We start from the raw sequence: 15,896 nt of genomic DNA, 5'->3' as shown, positions 1-15,896 counted from the left end.
CCTGTCAGCCGCACCAGATGAGGGGGGAGCCCGCAGGAACATTCCCCCGACACTGTCTACCTGCTCTGGGACCCCTGTCGCTCAGCAGAGTCGATACAGGCGGTAGCCCAGGCAGGTCTTCCTCTTCTTAGCCATAGAGTTCTTCTCTGTGGGTTCCCTTCTAGGAACAGGAAACCAACTGAGGAGCGAGGGGGGGCCGCCCCTTTTATCTCTCTGTAGGTTTCCTGTTCCTAGGGGCGGATCCCCTCTCTCTAGTGGGTGCTGTCGTGGCGAATAGAAAAAACCAGACCAGTGTTTCCAGCCATGGCCAATGATACTGCAGCATCGGCCATGGCTGGATTGTAATATTTCACCAGTTTTAATAGGTGAAATATTACAAATCGTTCTGATTGGCAGTTTCACTTTCAACAGCCAATCAGAGCGATCGTAGCCACTGGGAGGGTGAAGCCACCCCCCGTGGGCTGTACTACCACTCCCCCTGTCCCTGCAGATCGGGTGAAATGGGAGTTAACCCCTTTCACCCGATCTGCAGGGACGCGATCTTTCCATGACGCCACATAGGCGTCATGGGTTGGATTGGCACTGACTTTCATGACGCCTACGTGGCGTCATGGGTCGGGAAGGGGTTAAAGGGTTATACAGTCAAGGTGCTAAACGTATGATTGAAAGGGGTCCCAGCGATCATACATTTACTAGACCATATAATGAGAAGAAAAATGATGCAGCACTCACCCTTGCGCTTCTTCCAAGTGTGCTCTTTATTCAGCAAAACATACTATGCATAGTATGAACCGGCATACGTAGTGATCTGTGAGGGAGCGGGAGTGAGGAGAGACCGGTCTCTCCTCACTCCCTCACAGATCACTGCGTATGCCGGTTCATACTATGCATAGTATGTTTTGCTGAATAAAGAGCACACTTGGAAGAAGCGCAAGGGTGAGTGCTGCATCATTTTTCTTCTCATTATATGGTCTTGTACAAAACTCTGACGTTTGCATAGCACCACCCGCAGCTCACAGCAAGGGAGACCTCATCTGTCCTTCTGAAACAGATCGTTTAAGCGAATCTCCAATTGCGCTATAGTGAAGCTCTGTGCCGATCATCTTTCTGTTTCTTGGTATAACGAAGTTGATCATACATTTACTACCTGATCAAAGTAGGCAATAAATACAGGTTGTAGGGTGACCCTTTCAATGAGCACCTTTAACTCTCATGACATGTCTGTAAATACTTCTGCCATATCACAGCATTTAGATCAGAGTGTAAGGACAAACACTATTGACAAGGGAAATGGTTACAATCAACAGGAGAAATAAGAGAAACCACAAAAACGGCAAAGATGGGAGCTCTATTTAATTGTGATAATTTACAGAGGAATAGGGCTGTGAATGTCATACTCCATTTGAATCAGTTTTTAATTTAAGGTTTGAAAAACAAATTAAGGTGATACTTACCATTATTTCCTCGGATAAAGGCATCTCCGTATTTGTTCTTGAGCTGGCCATTAACATACTCTTCTGTCTGTTCTAAAGCAATATTCATGTATCCATCTAAGCATGCCAAGACGCCTGTAAAAGGGACAGATAATTTGTATAGGTAAATGTGCAGAGTGCCTGACTACTGTTATTACAAGCTAATACAAGATCAGTACCGCACAAGTAACATATCACTACAAAACTGAAAGTCAAAAAGGACCAAAGTTCAGAAAACATTTTTTTTTCCTTATCCCCCCCATGTACAACAAATCTGAGGAATCTGCTTTTTTTGCAGAAAAAAAAAAAATCTGCACAGAAAAACAGGAAAAAGATGCCACAAACATTGCATGCAGTTATGCACATATAGGAAACTAATCACCAGAATTTATAGTATAATAATCCATAAGCATAGTATCAGATTTCTAATAAAGATTCCCATCATGCCCCAACAAATTGTGAAAAAAAAGTAAATTTTACAACAGCCATATCTAAATTGAGTAATCAGAGAGGCAATAATTTCCCAGAAACAGTAAAGGCGAATCATCCCCTGTAAGGCTATGTGCACACGCTGCGGATTTCCTACGGATCCACAGCGTTTTTTGCGGTGCAGAAACGCTGCACATCCGCAAGTGATTTACAGTACAATGTATAAAAAAAAAAAAAAAAAAAAAAAAAAATCCACAGCAAAAACACAGCAAATCCGCACAAAAAAACGTGACAAATCCGCACCTGCGTTTTCTGCCAAGAGATGCAGAATCCGCACCAGAAATTCCTAAGCCTAATCCGCAACGTGTGCACATACCCCAAAAGAGGCTTGACTGACACCCCAGCAAGATGGCTGCAGATGGAGGAGTATGTGACAATCCTATCCAGTATTCTCAAAATAAAAAAAACACTACACATAAGGCTTTAATTTAATTGGTCTGCTTTGCTAAACACAATCATAGCACAAAAAAAAAAAAAAAAAAAAAAAAAAAAAAAAAAAAGACACCAAGGCTACATACCGGTAGCCGGTTTTTCCAAAACTCATGACCGCACACCTGAGAAAGGGATCCGCCCAGCCAAGAAGGAAACCTACTGAAATAAAAGGGCAGTAACTCTCCCCTGCTTCAGTTGGGTTACAAAAGCATGACAGCACCTCCAGTTAATTTACACACACAACCAACACCACATTATACATGTGCACACCCATAAGGAGAAAAGGATGGGGGGGGGGGGGGGGGGAATATTAGGCTATGTGCACACGTTGCGGATTTTGCTGCGGTTCCGCAGCAGTTTCCCATGCGTTTACAGTACAATGTAAACCTATGGGAAACAGAAAACGATGTGCCCATGCTGCGGGAAAAAAAAAAAAAAAAAAAAAAAAATGTGCGGAAATGCAGCGGTTTACATTCCGCAGCATGTCAATTCTTTGTGCGGATTCCGCAGCGGTTTTACACCTGCTCCATAATAGAAAACCGCAGGTGTAAAACCGCAGTGGAATCGGCACAAAATCCGCATAAAACCGTGGTAAATCTGCAGGTAAAACGCAGTGTCTTACCTGAGGATTTCTAAAATCCGCTGCGGAAAAATCCACAGAGGTCCATTCTACATGTGCACATAGCCTAAGGGTGCCATCATGGGTTCTGGAAAAAACAGCTACCGGTAAGTAACCTCTGTGTTTTCCCTTCAGCCATGACAGCACACTTCAGAGATTTCTGGAGAATTGAAACACCTCAGAGGGACCACAGCTTGCAGCACCCTTCCAAAGGTCAAGTCAACAGAGGACAGATTCTGTTTTGCTTAAAGAAAGTAGATGGTGAGGACCAGGTAGCAGCCTTACAGATCTGATCAATTGATAACACCGCCCTTTCTGCCCAAGAGGTTGCCACAGCTCTGGTGGAGTGAGCCTTGATACCTTGAGGAACCGGAGCACTACTCACCACAAGATAAACTAATGGCCTCCCTGATCCATCTGGCAATGGTACCATTGGACACTCCATACCCCTTTCTGCTACCCTGAAAGGCTACAAATAGGGACAGATCATGGACACATGGTCTAACATGGACCTCCTTACATCCAAGCTATGGAATTTTTCCTCGCCTGGATTTTTAGGGTTGTTACAAAAGGAGGGCAAAATAATCTCTTGGCTCCTATGGAACTTAGGAGACACTTTGGAAAGATCGAACAGTTGTGAGTTCAGACCCGGACCTATCATCATACAACCTGTGTTTAAGGGGGAAGGAAAGGGGGGGGGGGGGGGGGGGGGAGGGGAAACATATGGATAGGGCCTGTTAATTGCTCACACTGCGGGCTGACAGAGCCACTAGTAAAAGTCTTAAGTGTGAGGAGTTTTGAAAATAAATTCTGCAAGGGCTCGAACAGGTCTTTAGTTAGTGCCTCTACAACTAATTTCAGGTCCCACGGTGGATTTTTTGGTAATATAACCAGTCTGGTCCTACCACAGGATTTAATAAACTGAAACACCCATCTATTTGCTGTTAGGGTACAATTATATAAAGGCACCCACGGCCGATATCTGTACTTCGAGAGTTAGTTGCTAACCTTAGTTCCCACCCCGACTGCAGAATTTCTAGAATAGACCCCACCAAGGCCTCATTCCCTAGGGGCAGCCCTGAAAATTCCAGAAGCTTGATGTAATCGGTTTCCTTCTCTTGAACAGGGTAGAGACTGTCTGGTGACAAACCCTGCCGACTTCGTAATGCCCTCTCAAATTCCATGTTAGATGGAAGCCCTTCACTTGAGGGTGGCATACTGGCCCTTGGGTAAGAAGGTACGGCATCTCTGGCAGAATCCATGGATTGGACATGGACATCAACCTTAGAAGGGAAGACAATGATCTCTTCAGCCAGAATGGAGTAATGAAAAATAACCCTTGGCTGATCTATTGCAAACAGAGCCAGGGCTGTTATTTGGCTATTTTGTCCTCTGATAGGAGACAGATCTATTGCTCGGAGTCTAAAACCAGGCCCAGGAAGGAGTGTATCCTTTCTGGTTTTAGACTCAACTTTAGGGCATTTTATTATCCAGCCCAATGTTTCGAGGACCACTTACCTCCCCCTCAACAGCTCTGCACAGTGATCTTCCGACTAAGAAAGTAGTCCCATAAGAGGCGATTTTTTCATCAGAAAGAAGGGGGAATAAATCCCCTTCCTATCTCTGCCACAGGAACTTTGTACAGAACACGCTTTTGTAAGAGTCCCATGATCTCAGTTTCCAGGGCTAGCTGTTCTCCTTGTGATTTTCTGAGGAGTGTTATCACGAAGGTTTGGCGAGGCGGACAGTCTATTTTCAGTCTCTCCTTGATAACAGATAACACTTAAAACCCAAAGCCTGGGGGAGATGTTCACCCAGGCATGGAGAAAGAAGGAGAGCCTTCCCCTACCGCTGACCTGACGTCATTGGGAGGGCTTTTTGGAAGATCTAGAGGGCCCGTCGAACAAAGAAAATAAACCCAAACTCCTTTCTACCCTTGAACTCCCACTTCTACCTTTCCCCATGAGAAAATCTCCATTAAAAACTTCTTCCTCCAAAAGGAAGGCTTTCTAGCCTCAGCAGGGAAATCCTTTGTCGCATAATATTATTAATAATCTATTTTTATATAGCGCTAACATATTCCACAGCGCTTTACAGTTTGCACACATTACCATCGCTGTCCCCAATGGGGCTCACAATCTATATTCCCTGTCAGTATGTCTTTTGAATGTTGGAGGAAACCTGAGAATCAGGGGGAAACCCACGCAAACATGGGGAGAACATACAAACCCCTTGCAGATGTTGTCCAAGGTGGGATTAGAACCCAGGACTCCAGCGCTGCAAAGCTGCAGTGCTAACCACTGCGCCACAGTGCTGAAAATTATTTTCCAATTTCGGAAAAGAGAAACTGGCCACATGGGATGGAGCACAGTCTATTTTTTTAATGCAGATCCCCCAAACATCCTTTAATTAAGCCATAAGGACCATCTGGCCACAATGGATAGGCCCGCCAACCTAGCAGCTAATCTCACAGAGTCTGCGGAGGTGTCCGCAAGACAAAACGCTGCTTCGTGCAATAGAGGGATATTGGCTATGATTTTATCCCATGGGATCTTGTGCTAAGCTGCTCCTCCATTTGCTGCAGCCAGATCATAAGGGAGCGGGCAGTACAAGTTACAGATATTGCCGGCTTCAGATCCCACGCAATTGCCTCCCAGGTGTGCTTCAGAAACCCATCAGATTTTTTATCCAATGGGTCCCCAAGTGCCCTCAAAGGACAGGGCCGACCTCTGAGGATTTGCCACTGCCCCCTCAATCTTGGGGACTTTATCCCCACTCTCTGAGTCTCTCCTCAAAGGGGTATCTACTCTTTGAAGATGAGGGCAAGCTACCAGATTTTTCCACTCCATATTTATGAGTGCTTGCATCCTGGAATTAACCGGAAAGGTGCGTTTTTTCCGTTCCTCCAAGCCTCCGAACATTATATCCTCTGGCGACTTAAATGCTTTCTCCTCCTTCAGGCCCATTGTTGTCCTAACTGCCCTGACCAACCTATCCGTATCCTTAGCAGGAAAGAATGGTGGGCCACCTATATCACTGTCCAAGGAGGACAGAAACTCACTATGGTATTCTTCGCCAGACCGTGGAGAGGCCTCATTCCATAACAACCTCCTGAGCGGTTTTATTCCTCCCCCCCCCCCCCCTTTTTTTTTTTTTTTTACAGGGTCTATAGGGAACCTTCAACCTCAGTGCTGATCACAGACCTAAGGCTTGCGGCGAAGTCAGGGGTCTCATCCACAATCGTTTTTTTGGATACAGTCCAAGCAGAGACTCTGCCAATGGACTGCCAGTGTGGTATAACATAGGGCGCATTCTGTATTTTTCCTCTTGGCCCTAGCCTTCCTAGGCCCCTAGTGATTTAAGCAAGAAAATGGCCCTAATTAACAAAAGGTGATATTCACAAAGATCACTCACCACCTCCTGTCATATCAGGGAACATATGACATCCCTTCTGGATACCGAGGAATCCTGCAACCTTCCACTCCTCTGACTGGGACGGCTGCCAGTCCTGCCACTTGAGCGGCTGTTCCGTTTAGTGTGCCCATGCTGGTAGTGGTGAAAGCTGCTGCTGCAGCTGTCCTCTTAGATCCTCCATGATGAAAAGAGCTTTGGATATAAGCACCTTTCTGTGGTCATCACCTCACTTTCTAAGGGATCCACTGCGTTTCTCCTCAGTTCCGCATCTTCCGATGCCCAAAAATGCCCCTCCACACAGCCCCCACCAGGAGGCGCCGAGTCCCCAAATGTCCCAGCCGGCGTTCTCGCCCAGGGCGCCGCAATCTTGCCTCTGGCGCACCCCCTCCGCCGCCACTCAGACACACCTAATCCCAGTGTGGGTCCTGAAAGCCTGACTCACTTTGAAGACTGTGGCCGGAAGATGGAGGAGGGAGAGCGGCGCTGTAGATTCAGACAGCCAGCCCGGCTTACGTTTGTGTCGCCCGCATGTACGCCAAGGCCCTCTGGATCCGTGGACGGCACTTCCAGCGCATGAAGGCCAGCATACAAGCAATGACCTTGTAGGGGGCATTCAGAGTAGAATTTCAATATTTGCAGATGACACTAAACTCTGCAGGGTAATCAATACAGAGGAGGACAATTTTATATTACAGGATGATTTATGTAAACTAGAAGCTTGGGCTGATAAATGGCAAATGAGCTTTAATGGGGATAAATGTAAGGTCATGCACTTGGGTAGAAGTAATAAGATGTATAATTATGTGCTTAATTATAAAACTCTGGGCAAAACCGTCAATGAAAAAGACCTGGGTGTATGGGTGGATGACAAACTCATTCAGTGGCCAGTGTCAGGCAGCTGCTACAAAGGCAAATAAAATAATGGGATGCATTAAAAAAGGCATAGATGCACATGAGGAGAACATAATTTTACCTCTATACAAGTCACTAGTTAGACCACACTTAGAATACTGTGCACAGTTCTGGTCTCCGGTGTATAAGAAAGACATAGCTGAACTAGAGCGGGTGCAGAGAAGAGCGACCAAGGTTATTAGAGGACTGGGGGGTCTGCAATACCAAGATAGGTTATTACACTTGGGGCTATTTAGTTTGGAAAAACGAAGACTAAGCGGTGATCTTATGTTAATGTATAAATATATGAGGGGACAGTACAAAGACCTTTCTGATGATCTTTTTAATCATAGACCTGAAACCAGGACAAGGGGGCATCCTCTGCGTTTGGAGGAAAAAAGGTTTAAGCATAATAACAGACGCGGATTCTTTACTGTAAGAGCAGTGAGACTATGGAACTCTCTGCCGTATGATGTTGTAATGAGTGATTCATTGCTTAAATTTAAGGGGACTGGATACCTTTCTGGAAAAGTATAATGTTACAGGGTATATACACTAGATTCCTTGATAGGGCGTTGATCCAGGGAACTAGTCTGATTGCCGTATGTGGAGTCGGGAAGGAATTTTTTTTCCACAATGTGGAGCTTACTCTTGCCACATGGTTTTTTTTTGCCTTCCTCTGGATCAACACGTTAGGGCATGTTAGGTTAGGCTATGGGTTGAACTAGATGGACTTATAGTCTTCCTTCAACCTTAATAACTATGTGCCTGCTCTTCCAGTACCGAGACAGGAGTGAGTAAGGAGAAAAAAAAAATAAACTCTTCGACCTGCTCGGGTCTCGGCACGATGGTTCCCGTCAGGACAAGAAACCCAATTGAAGCAGGGAGAGGTACTGCCCCTTTTATTTCAGTAGGTTTCCTGTCCTGGCTGAGCATATCCCTCTCTCAGATGTGCTGTCATGGGTGAAAAGAAAAAAAAAAAAAAAAAACAACGCTTTTACCGATATCTCAGTCCATGGACATACTGAGACTACCATAGCAAGTGTGGTGCCTTTTTATTGGCCCACCATTGTGGTTCATATAGTTTCTGGGATCAACATGACCATCATATTGTTACCTCGATAGTCAACTCCGGAGTTCAGCTTCACTACAACTGGTCGCCCAATGATTTGCTTCAAAAAGTCACTAGGGGTTTGTTTTCTCAAACTCATTCTGATTTTTTTTTCTTAAAGACAAAAGATGCAAACATGGTTTAATTTTTACATCACAGACAAGTGTGCCAAAAAGCAAAGGTACCGTCACATTAAGCGACGCTGCAGCGATATAGGCAACGATGCCAATCGCTGCAGCGTCGCTGTGTGGTCGCTGGAGAGCTGTCACACAGACAGCTCTCCAACGACCAACAATGCCGAAGTGCCCTGGTAACCAGGGTAAACATCGGGTTACTAAGAACAGGGCCGCGCTTAGTAACTTGATGTTTACCCTGGTTACCATAATAAATGTAAAAAAAAAAAAACAAAAACCAAAAACAAACAGTACATACTTACATTCCGGTGTCTGTCCCCCGACCTTAGCATCCCTGCACTGTCTCAGCGCCGGCCGGCCGTAAAGCAGAGCGGTGACGTCACCGCTGTGCTTTACGGCCGGCCGGCGCTCACAAGTCAGTGCGGGAAGCTGACGGCGAGGGGACAGACACCGGAATTTAAGTATGTAGTTTTTTTTTTTTTTTTTTACATTTACAACGGTAACCAGGGTAAACATCGGGTTACTAAGCGCAGCCCTGTGCTTAGTAACCCGATGTTTACCCTGGTTACCAGTGACGACATCGCTGAATCGGCGTCACACATGCCGATTCAGCGATGTCAGCGGGAGATCCAGCGACAAAATAAAGTGCTGGACTTTCCTCAGCGACCAACGATCTCCCAGCAGTGGCCTGATCGATGGTCGCTGTCACACATAACGATTTAGTTAACGATATCGTTATGTGTGACGGTACCCTTACCCTTACAAGTTTTCAGTTAATGATATGAAAACTCCACTCTAGGAAAGAAAAGCGCAAATAGGGTCTTATCTGATGATAGTTTCAAGACAATTACTAGTTTGCACTCACCTAGTTTTCCATAGTCAAAAGGAACATAGGACTCAGAGCCAACAGCTGCTGCATATCCACGCGTCAGACCATATGGTCAATTCACAATAGTAGATAAAGGAGACATGGATATAATCCGCGCTGCTGCAGAAATCACAATCCCAATATATGGATGAAAGATGGTGTTTTATTCACTATTCACTCAACATGTTTCGAAGTTAACATAACTTCTTCAGGAGATGCATCCCTGAAGAAGTTATGTTAACTTCGAAACGCGTTGAGTGAATAAAATGCCATCTTTCATCCACATATTGGGATTGTGATTTCTGCAGCAGCACAGATTATATCCACGTCTCCTTTTATCTACAATTAATGATATGCTCATGCTCTGGGGCGGCACTGTAGGCAGAGTTTTGTCATCCTGCTCTAAGTTAGAGAAATCAAGGTGAGACCTGCCCACAGGCAGCCCCGAAGCACAAACATGTTCCACATCAGAGAGAGACTATTTGCGCTTTGGGATGGCCTGAGGGCAGGTCTTTCCTTGGTTTCTCTGGCTTAGAGCGCTAAGATAAGACCCTATCTACAGTCCCTCCCCGGAGCACGGGCATATCATTAACTAAAAGCTTCTAACACTGACTACACAAGAACCACAAGACGGATTTTTTCACTCCACGTATTTTAGTCAGTGTAACAACTTTAAAGGGAACCTGTCACCCCAAAATCGAAGATGAGCTAAGCCCACAGGCATCAGGGGCTTATCTACAGCATTCTGGAATGCTGTAGGTAAGCCCCCGATGTATCCTGAAAGATGAGAAAAAGAGGTTAGATTATACTCACCCGGGGCAGTCCGGTCCGATGGGCGTAGCGGTCCTGGGCCTTCCATCTTCTTACGATGATGTCCTCTTCTTGTCTTGACGCTGCGGCTCCGGCATACTTTGGCTGCCCTGTTGAGGGCAGAGCAAAGTACTGCAGTGCGCAGGCGCCGGGAAAGGTCAGAGAGGCCCAGCGCCTGAGCACTGCAGTACTTTACTCTGCCCTCAACAGGGCAGACAAAGTACACCTGTGCAGGAGCATGAAGACAAGAAGAGGACGTCATCGTAAGAAGATGGGAGGCCCCGGACTGGGCTGCGACGCCCACCGCAGCGGGAACGCCCTTGGGAGAGTATAATCTAACCTCGTTCTCATCTTTCAGGATACATCAGGGGCTTATCTACAGCATTCCAGAATGCTGTAGATAAGCCCCTGATGCCGGTGGGCTTAGCTCATCTTCGATTTTGGGGGTGACAGGTTCCTTTTAACATGACAATGTTTACTTAGCAAAATCCTGCTTACAGATTCACTTTAAATGCAATCATGCCCGAGGATCAGCTAGTCACTTATTTCTCTTTGCCATGAGATGCGATGTCTGTTGCTCAACGTTAATGAAGCACTCCCATCAAAGTTTTTATCCTCTTAATTTATTGCAGTCATATTATATGGCACTATGTACTTACAATAGCTCATTTTGTCTTTCTATCCAGCTAATTTTTCTCTTGTATATGCAGAAACAGAAAATCTCTTGTTCCTGCATTTATCATTCCCCTCCTTCAGCTCATGACCCAGCTGCTCTCCTCCCCATACTACCAACTTTAGCAGTGACTTATGACTCATACAGGGAAAACTGACTTCTATTTTTACATAGAGCTTAGAAGGATTCAGCTAGTCAGTTTTAATAGTGTGATGTCATAGACCTAATGGAAAAGAAGAATTAGCTGGGTAGAAAGCCAAAATGAGCAATTGTTAGTACACGGTGCTGTATAATATGATGGTTGCAATATATTAAGAGGATACAAATTTTAAAGGGAGTGCTTTATTAACCTTCATCCGGCTGAGTAGGTACAATTGTAACTATTCCGTTTTAAAATTGCAATAACTTTTTTTTTTCGAAAAGCCTTAGAGGGCTGAAATTTCGTGACATCTCTGCAGTTTTGGTCCAGAATATATTGGCCAAATTTCAATAAAATCTATATGAAGGTACAATTGTACCTCTGCAGCCTGTTAACTTTGTAAAATTATGCAGCCTGACGAAGGTTAAGGAGGTTGCCCACTACTAGGAAAACCCCTTAAACTTAGCCCAGTTAAAATAAAGCCAATACTCCTCTCGTGTCGGCGCCATTCCTGCTCTCCCTGGGGCTGTGATGCAGTGTTGTGACACACAACGTCGGCACCCAATCAGCGCTGGCGTCACTGTCTCTGCCTTCAGACAGAACTGAAAGGCTGCATCTCATCCTGGACTTCCTCTTCATTTTGAGATTGTCCGAAGGTGGAGGCAGTGATGCCAGTGCTGATTGGGCACCACGTGTAAATCCAACGTATCACAGCACAGAGTGGAAACACCGCGGTAATGGAGCCGGCAGGGAAGGTGAGTATAGGCTTTATCATTTTATCAGGGCAGAACATTTAGTGAAAGAAATTATGTTCAATTTGCAGAAAATACCTTTGCTGGAAGTTGAATTACCTGGGAAAATCCAGACAATCTGCTTATCTATACTAGAGTGAGACCACGGTGACTTTTCCCCATGACATATACACATAGGGAGAAACCTGTCAGTCTAGGGAAGCAGGGGGGCTGGAAGCCACTCAAAACCTGCCACAGGCTAGTAAGCCAAAATGCCACTAGTGTCTGATTCATGCAGGGAGCAGATGTCAGGTTCCCTTTAAAAGAAGGGTCACCCCTGAAACTGACTTTAAACCACTTGAACGGTCCTAGGGTGGGGGACTTAGTCCCTATAAAAGTCAGGCCTGCAGTGTAGGGTTAGTTTCTCCAGTTTTTTTTTAGAAAAATTATTATATGTAAATGGAATCTGCTCACTGCACCATGCCACACACGAGCCAGTGACTGCACGCACACGGCAGGGCTGGCGCTCTCTGATGACAGCATGGAGTGCGCTGCTGGCTATACATACGGTCACATTACTGCTCATCCTGGCAGCTTCATGGTTGGCGGCAGAGCGGTCACATGTGCAGGGGTTCATCTCTGGCAGCATTCACTTTGGGCAAACAAGTGCGGTCAATGAAGCTAAGGGGAGGCGCACATCATGCCATGCCAAAGGTGCAGCAATAAAAATAGAATGGGAAGAGCTGCTCCATAGGTGCAAGTTTTGGCAGGCTTTGTGGGCTGACAGATGCCCTGTATAGCACATTATACACCATTAATCATGGAAGTCTCACTGTGTAAGACATTGACCCTCAGGTAACAAATCACAGCTCAGCTTTCATTTCTAAGACTGCTCTGGAGGGATAAGAGCTGAGCGCTGATTGGTTGCTGTCGGGCACATCAGCAGTTTTATAAAATGAGGCCTATTACTGCATTTACACATCCGGACACAAGTGAAAACAGAGGAAGCAGCATGTGTGCGGCAGGATGAGCCCGCAGCGGTGACAGGCAGCGGCCACACACTGCAGGCGCCTGCTCACTGCTGTACACAGGACAACTATTCCCCGCGTTCCTAGTCACAGGAGCCTCCACACACGGAGGAAGAGGTACTGTACCCGGAATCCTCCGCTCCCGACCAGTAAGCTCGGACGTACCTCGCGCGCCGCTGTCTCCTCCCACGCGACGGGGCGAGGCAAAGAACAATCTTCAAGAAGAAGCGAAGGTGTTTAGCAGAGGGCGGGTTCACAATGGAGCTGTTCCTGCTACTTCTCGTGTTCAGTGGTCACGTGATGTATTTCCCGCCTCTCCTCGGCCAGCAGGAAGCAGCAGTGGGTTGCGGAGATGGTGACGTGCGCGGTGTCAGAGGACGGCATATATTTATATACACTCCATCTACGTCGTCTTGGCGCTTCTGTCCTGTCGCTGGTTCCTGCCAGCCTCCATCACAGGGCAGATGTACAGCCGTCAATTTACAGTCTGTCACACAGTCCGTGCAGATCATTGCCAGCTCAGAAAAGGGGGCTGGGTTTGCCTTAACCCCTTAGTGACCAAGCCACTTTTGACCTTAATGACCGGGTCAAATGTTACAATTCTGACCACTGTCGCTTTATTATTCCCATAGTCCTGTTTTAGCAGCGCTAAAGTCACTCCGATAATACATCAAAAACATATTCCAATATGGTGAGTGCTATAAAAGAAGTGATAGAGGGTATAATTAAAAAGCTGTATATTTATTTGTAAATGATTAAAATAGTAAATAAGACAAAAAAGGAGGAAAAAAGAGAAACCTCCCAATACAGGGGGAGATTGCCCAGCACAAATCCAGCAGATGGTCTAATCTTGGTAGAATTAGAGATAAATAATGATTACAACAACAAGTGCCCAGTGACAATCTATATAAGCACAGGTGACAGTTATTACAAATAAATATACAGCTTTATAATTATACTGGAGCGCCCCCAGACACAGGGCCACGAGTTCTCGGTACCGGGCCTCTCTGATTCGGTTCTGAGGCTGTCACGGTGGCTAGACCCGGTCCGTGACCCTGCTAAGGGGCGTCCAATAAAAGGTGATAGGAGTCTGTCAAGGTTTCGTGACGCCACCTGTGGTGTTCGGTCAGGGTGACCAACGCTGCTGTGGGGTCCGCTGGTGTGATGGAATGGCAGCTGGATGGTAAACCTTCCCACAGGTGAAGTATGTCTCCAGGGCTTCCCAGTAAGGTGGATGGTGATGGTGTGAGGTGCAGGCAATAACGAGGACACAGGGTTGCAGTCTCTTTACTGTAGACTTCAGGATCCTCAATCCAGAGCACGCTTAACAGGGCTATCAGACACCGGCCGGTCCGATGGGCACTTCCAGAGTTCCCTTTGCAGGTGGAAATCGTTGCCTACCACTAGCGCCTGTGTGTTGTAGTCCTACCCTGCTGAGCATTCGGAATAGTCCTCACAACTGCTGTTCTCGTTCATTCGTTCTTTCTAATTCTCTCTCGCTTGTTCCAGATGTTGCTAGTTTCTCGTCCCCCAGATATGTTATGGCTAGGACGCACCCGTATGACGGGAAGGCTCGGAGCTCTTCCGGGACCCTAGAGACGCCCCTCTCCACGCGTCACCCCCTATGTCTTCGTAGGAAATTTAAGGTAGACAGCCAACCTATAATTAACTGTCCTGTGGAGTTCGAAGTAACTAGAGTCAGTTACTTCCTCGGTGTTCCGGCGACCGGCTACGCACCTCAGTAGGATGTTGCCTCGGTCTCACGGCACGACTCCTACTGGCTCTCCTTTGTGCTTGATCTCGTTTCTCACTGTTCCACAATATCCTTCCCTTCGTGTCTCTCTCTTAGGATACCGCCGCGGGGTGTGCAGGCGCGGTTCCGTTACGTTCTGCTCTGTTCGCTAGGCACCTGCCAGGTTCCCACGCCTGACAGGGACCCCCCTGTGTCTTCTCCCTGCAACACCCCCTGCCACGGGATGTTGCCTGAATCCAACTCAGTCAGCTTCTGACTAACTTCCTATCCAACCCCTAGTTTTACCAGTGTGAGGAGTGGCCCAATAAATAAAGCCTTTTTCTCCCCCTAGTGGCCGGAGTGTGAAGTGTAATGTGTGCTTGGTGATACCTGTATGCAAATTGCCTCTTCTGAGAAAAAGAGGACTGATCAGTAGAATTCCTTCAGTGCCATCAGACGTACCATCACTCCCCTTAGTGGCCGAGTGTCATACTGCAACGACCAGGTCTCTGGGACGCTGCAATACCCTCTATCACTTCTCTTCTTTTATAGCACTCACCATATTGGAATATGTTTTTCGCTGTCACTTTATGAGGTAATAACTCTACAACCCTTGAACGTATCCTACTGATTCTGAGACTGTTTTTTCGTGACATATTGTACTTTATGTTAGTGGTAAAATTTCTTCGATATGGTTTGCGTTTATGAAAAAAAACGGAAATTAGGCAAAAAAATTTCAATTTTCAAACATTTAATTTTTGTGCCCTTAAATAAGAGTCATGTCACACAAACATTTCCCACATGTCTACTTTACATCAGCACAATTTTGGAAACATGATTTTTTTTTCGTTAGGTCGTTATAAGGGTTAAAAGTTGACCTGAGTTTTCTCATTTTTCCACCAAAATTTACAAAACCATTTTTTTAGAGACCACCTCACATTTGAAGTGAGTTTGGGGGGTCTATATAGCTGAAAATACCCAAAAGTGACACCATTCTAAAAACTGCACCCCTCAAGTTGCGCAAAACCACATTCAAGAAGTTCAGGAAGGAAAAAAATAACATTTTACTTTAGACCCAAACTTTTTTATTTTCACAAAGGTATCAGGAGAAATGAACCACACAATTTGTTGTGCAATTTCTCCCTAAGTACACCGATACCCCGTATGTGGGGGAAAGGCACTGTTTGGGTGCATGGCAGGGCTCGGAAGGGAGGGAGCACGGTTTGACTTTTTGAATGCAAAATTGGCTGGAATCAATGGTGGGCCCCATGTCGCGTTTAGAGACCCCCTGATGTACTTAAACAGTGGAACTAACTCCATCCCTAACAAAGTCCTAACCCCAACACACCCCTA

The 15,896-nt window shown here is 46.0% G+C and overlaps 1 protein-coding gene across 2 annotated transcripts in view; it reads right to left on the bottom strand.

Moving 5' to 3' along the window:
• The window catches only part of LSM6 (LSM6 homolog, U6 small nuclear RNA and mRNA degradation associated), a 33,163-nt gene extending 20,061 nt beyond the window's left edge, over nt 1-13,102 (bottom strand). The window contains exons 1-3 of one of the 2 annotated variants that reach the window (XM_069744032.1): nt 12,977-13,102; nt 8,435-8,542; nt 1,455-1,568 (exon numbers count right to left, since the gene is read on the bottom strand). In XM_069744032.1, the coding sequence (XP_069600133.1) occupies nt 1,455-1,568; nt 8,435-8,528 (208 nt within the window). In that variant the 5' untranslated portion in view covers nt 8,529-8,542; nt 12,977-13,102. Of the gene's footprint in view, nt 1-1,454; nt 1,569-8,434; nt 8,543-12,937 lie in introns of both variants that reach the window. The other variant, XM_069744031.1, reaches the window with a different exon arrangement.
• Between the last annotated feature and the right edge of the window lie 2,794 nt (nt 13,103-15,896).

The sequence above is a fragment of the Ranitomeya imitator genome, chromosome 1 (assembly GCF_032444005.1).
Source record: "Ranitomeya imitator isolate aRanImi1 chromosome 1, aRanImi1.pri, whole genome shotgun sequence".
In the NCBI taxonomy this organism is placed as follows: Eukaryota; Metazoa; Chordata; class Amphibia; order Anura; family Dendrobatidae; genus Ranitomeya; species Ranitomeya imitator.
This window is presented reverse-complemented; position numbering and strand designations above follow the sequence as displayed.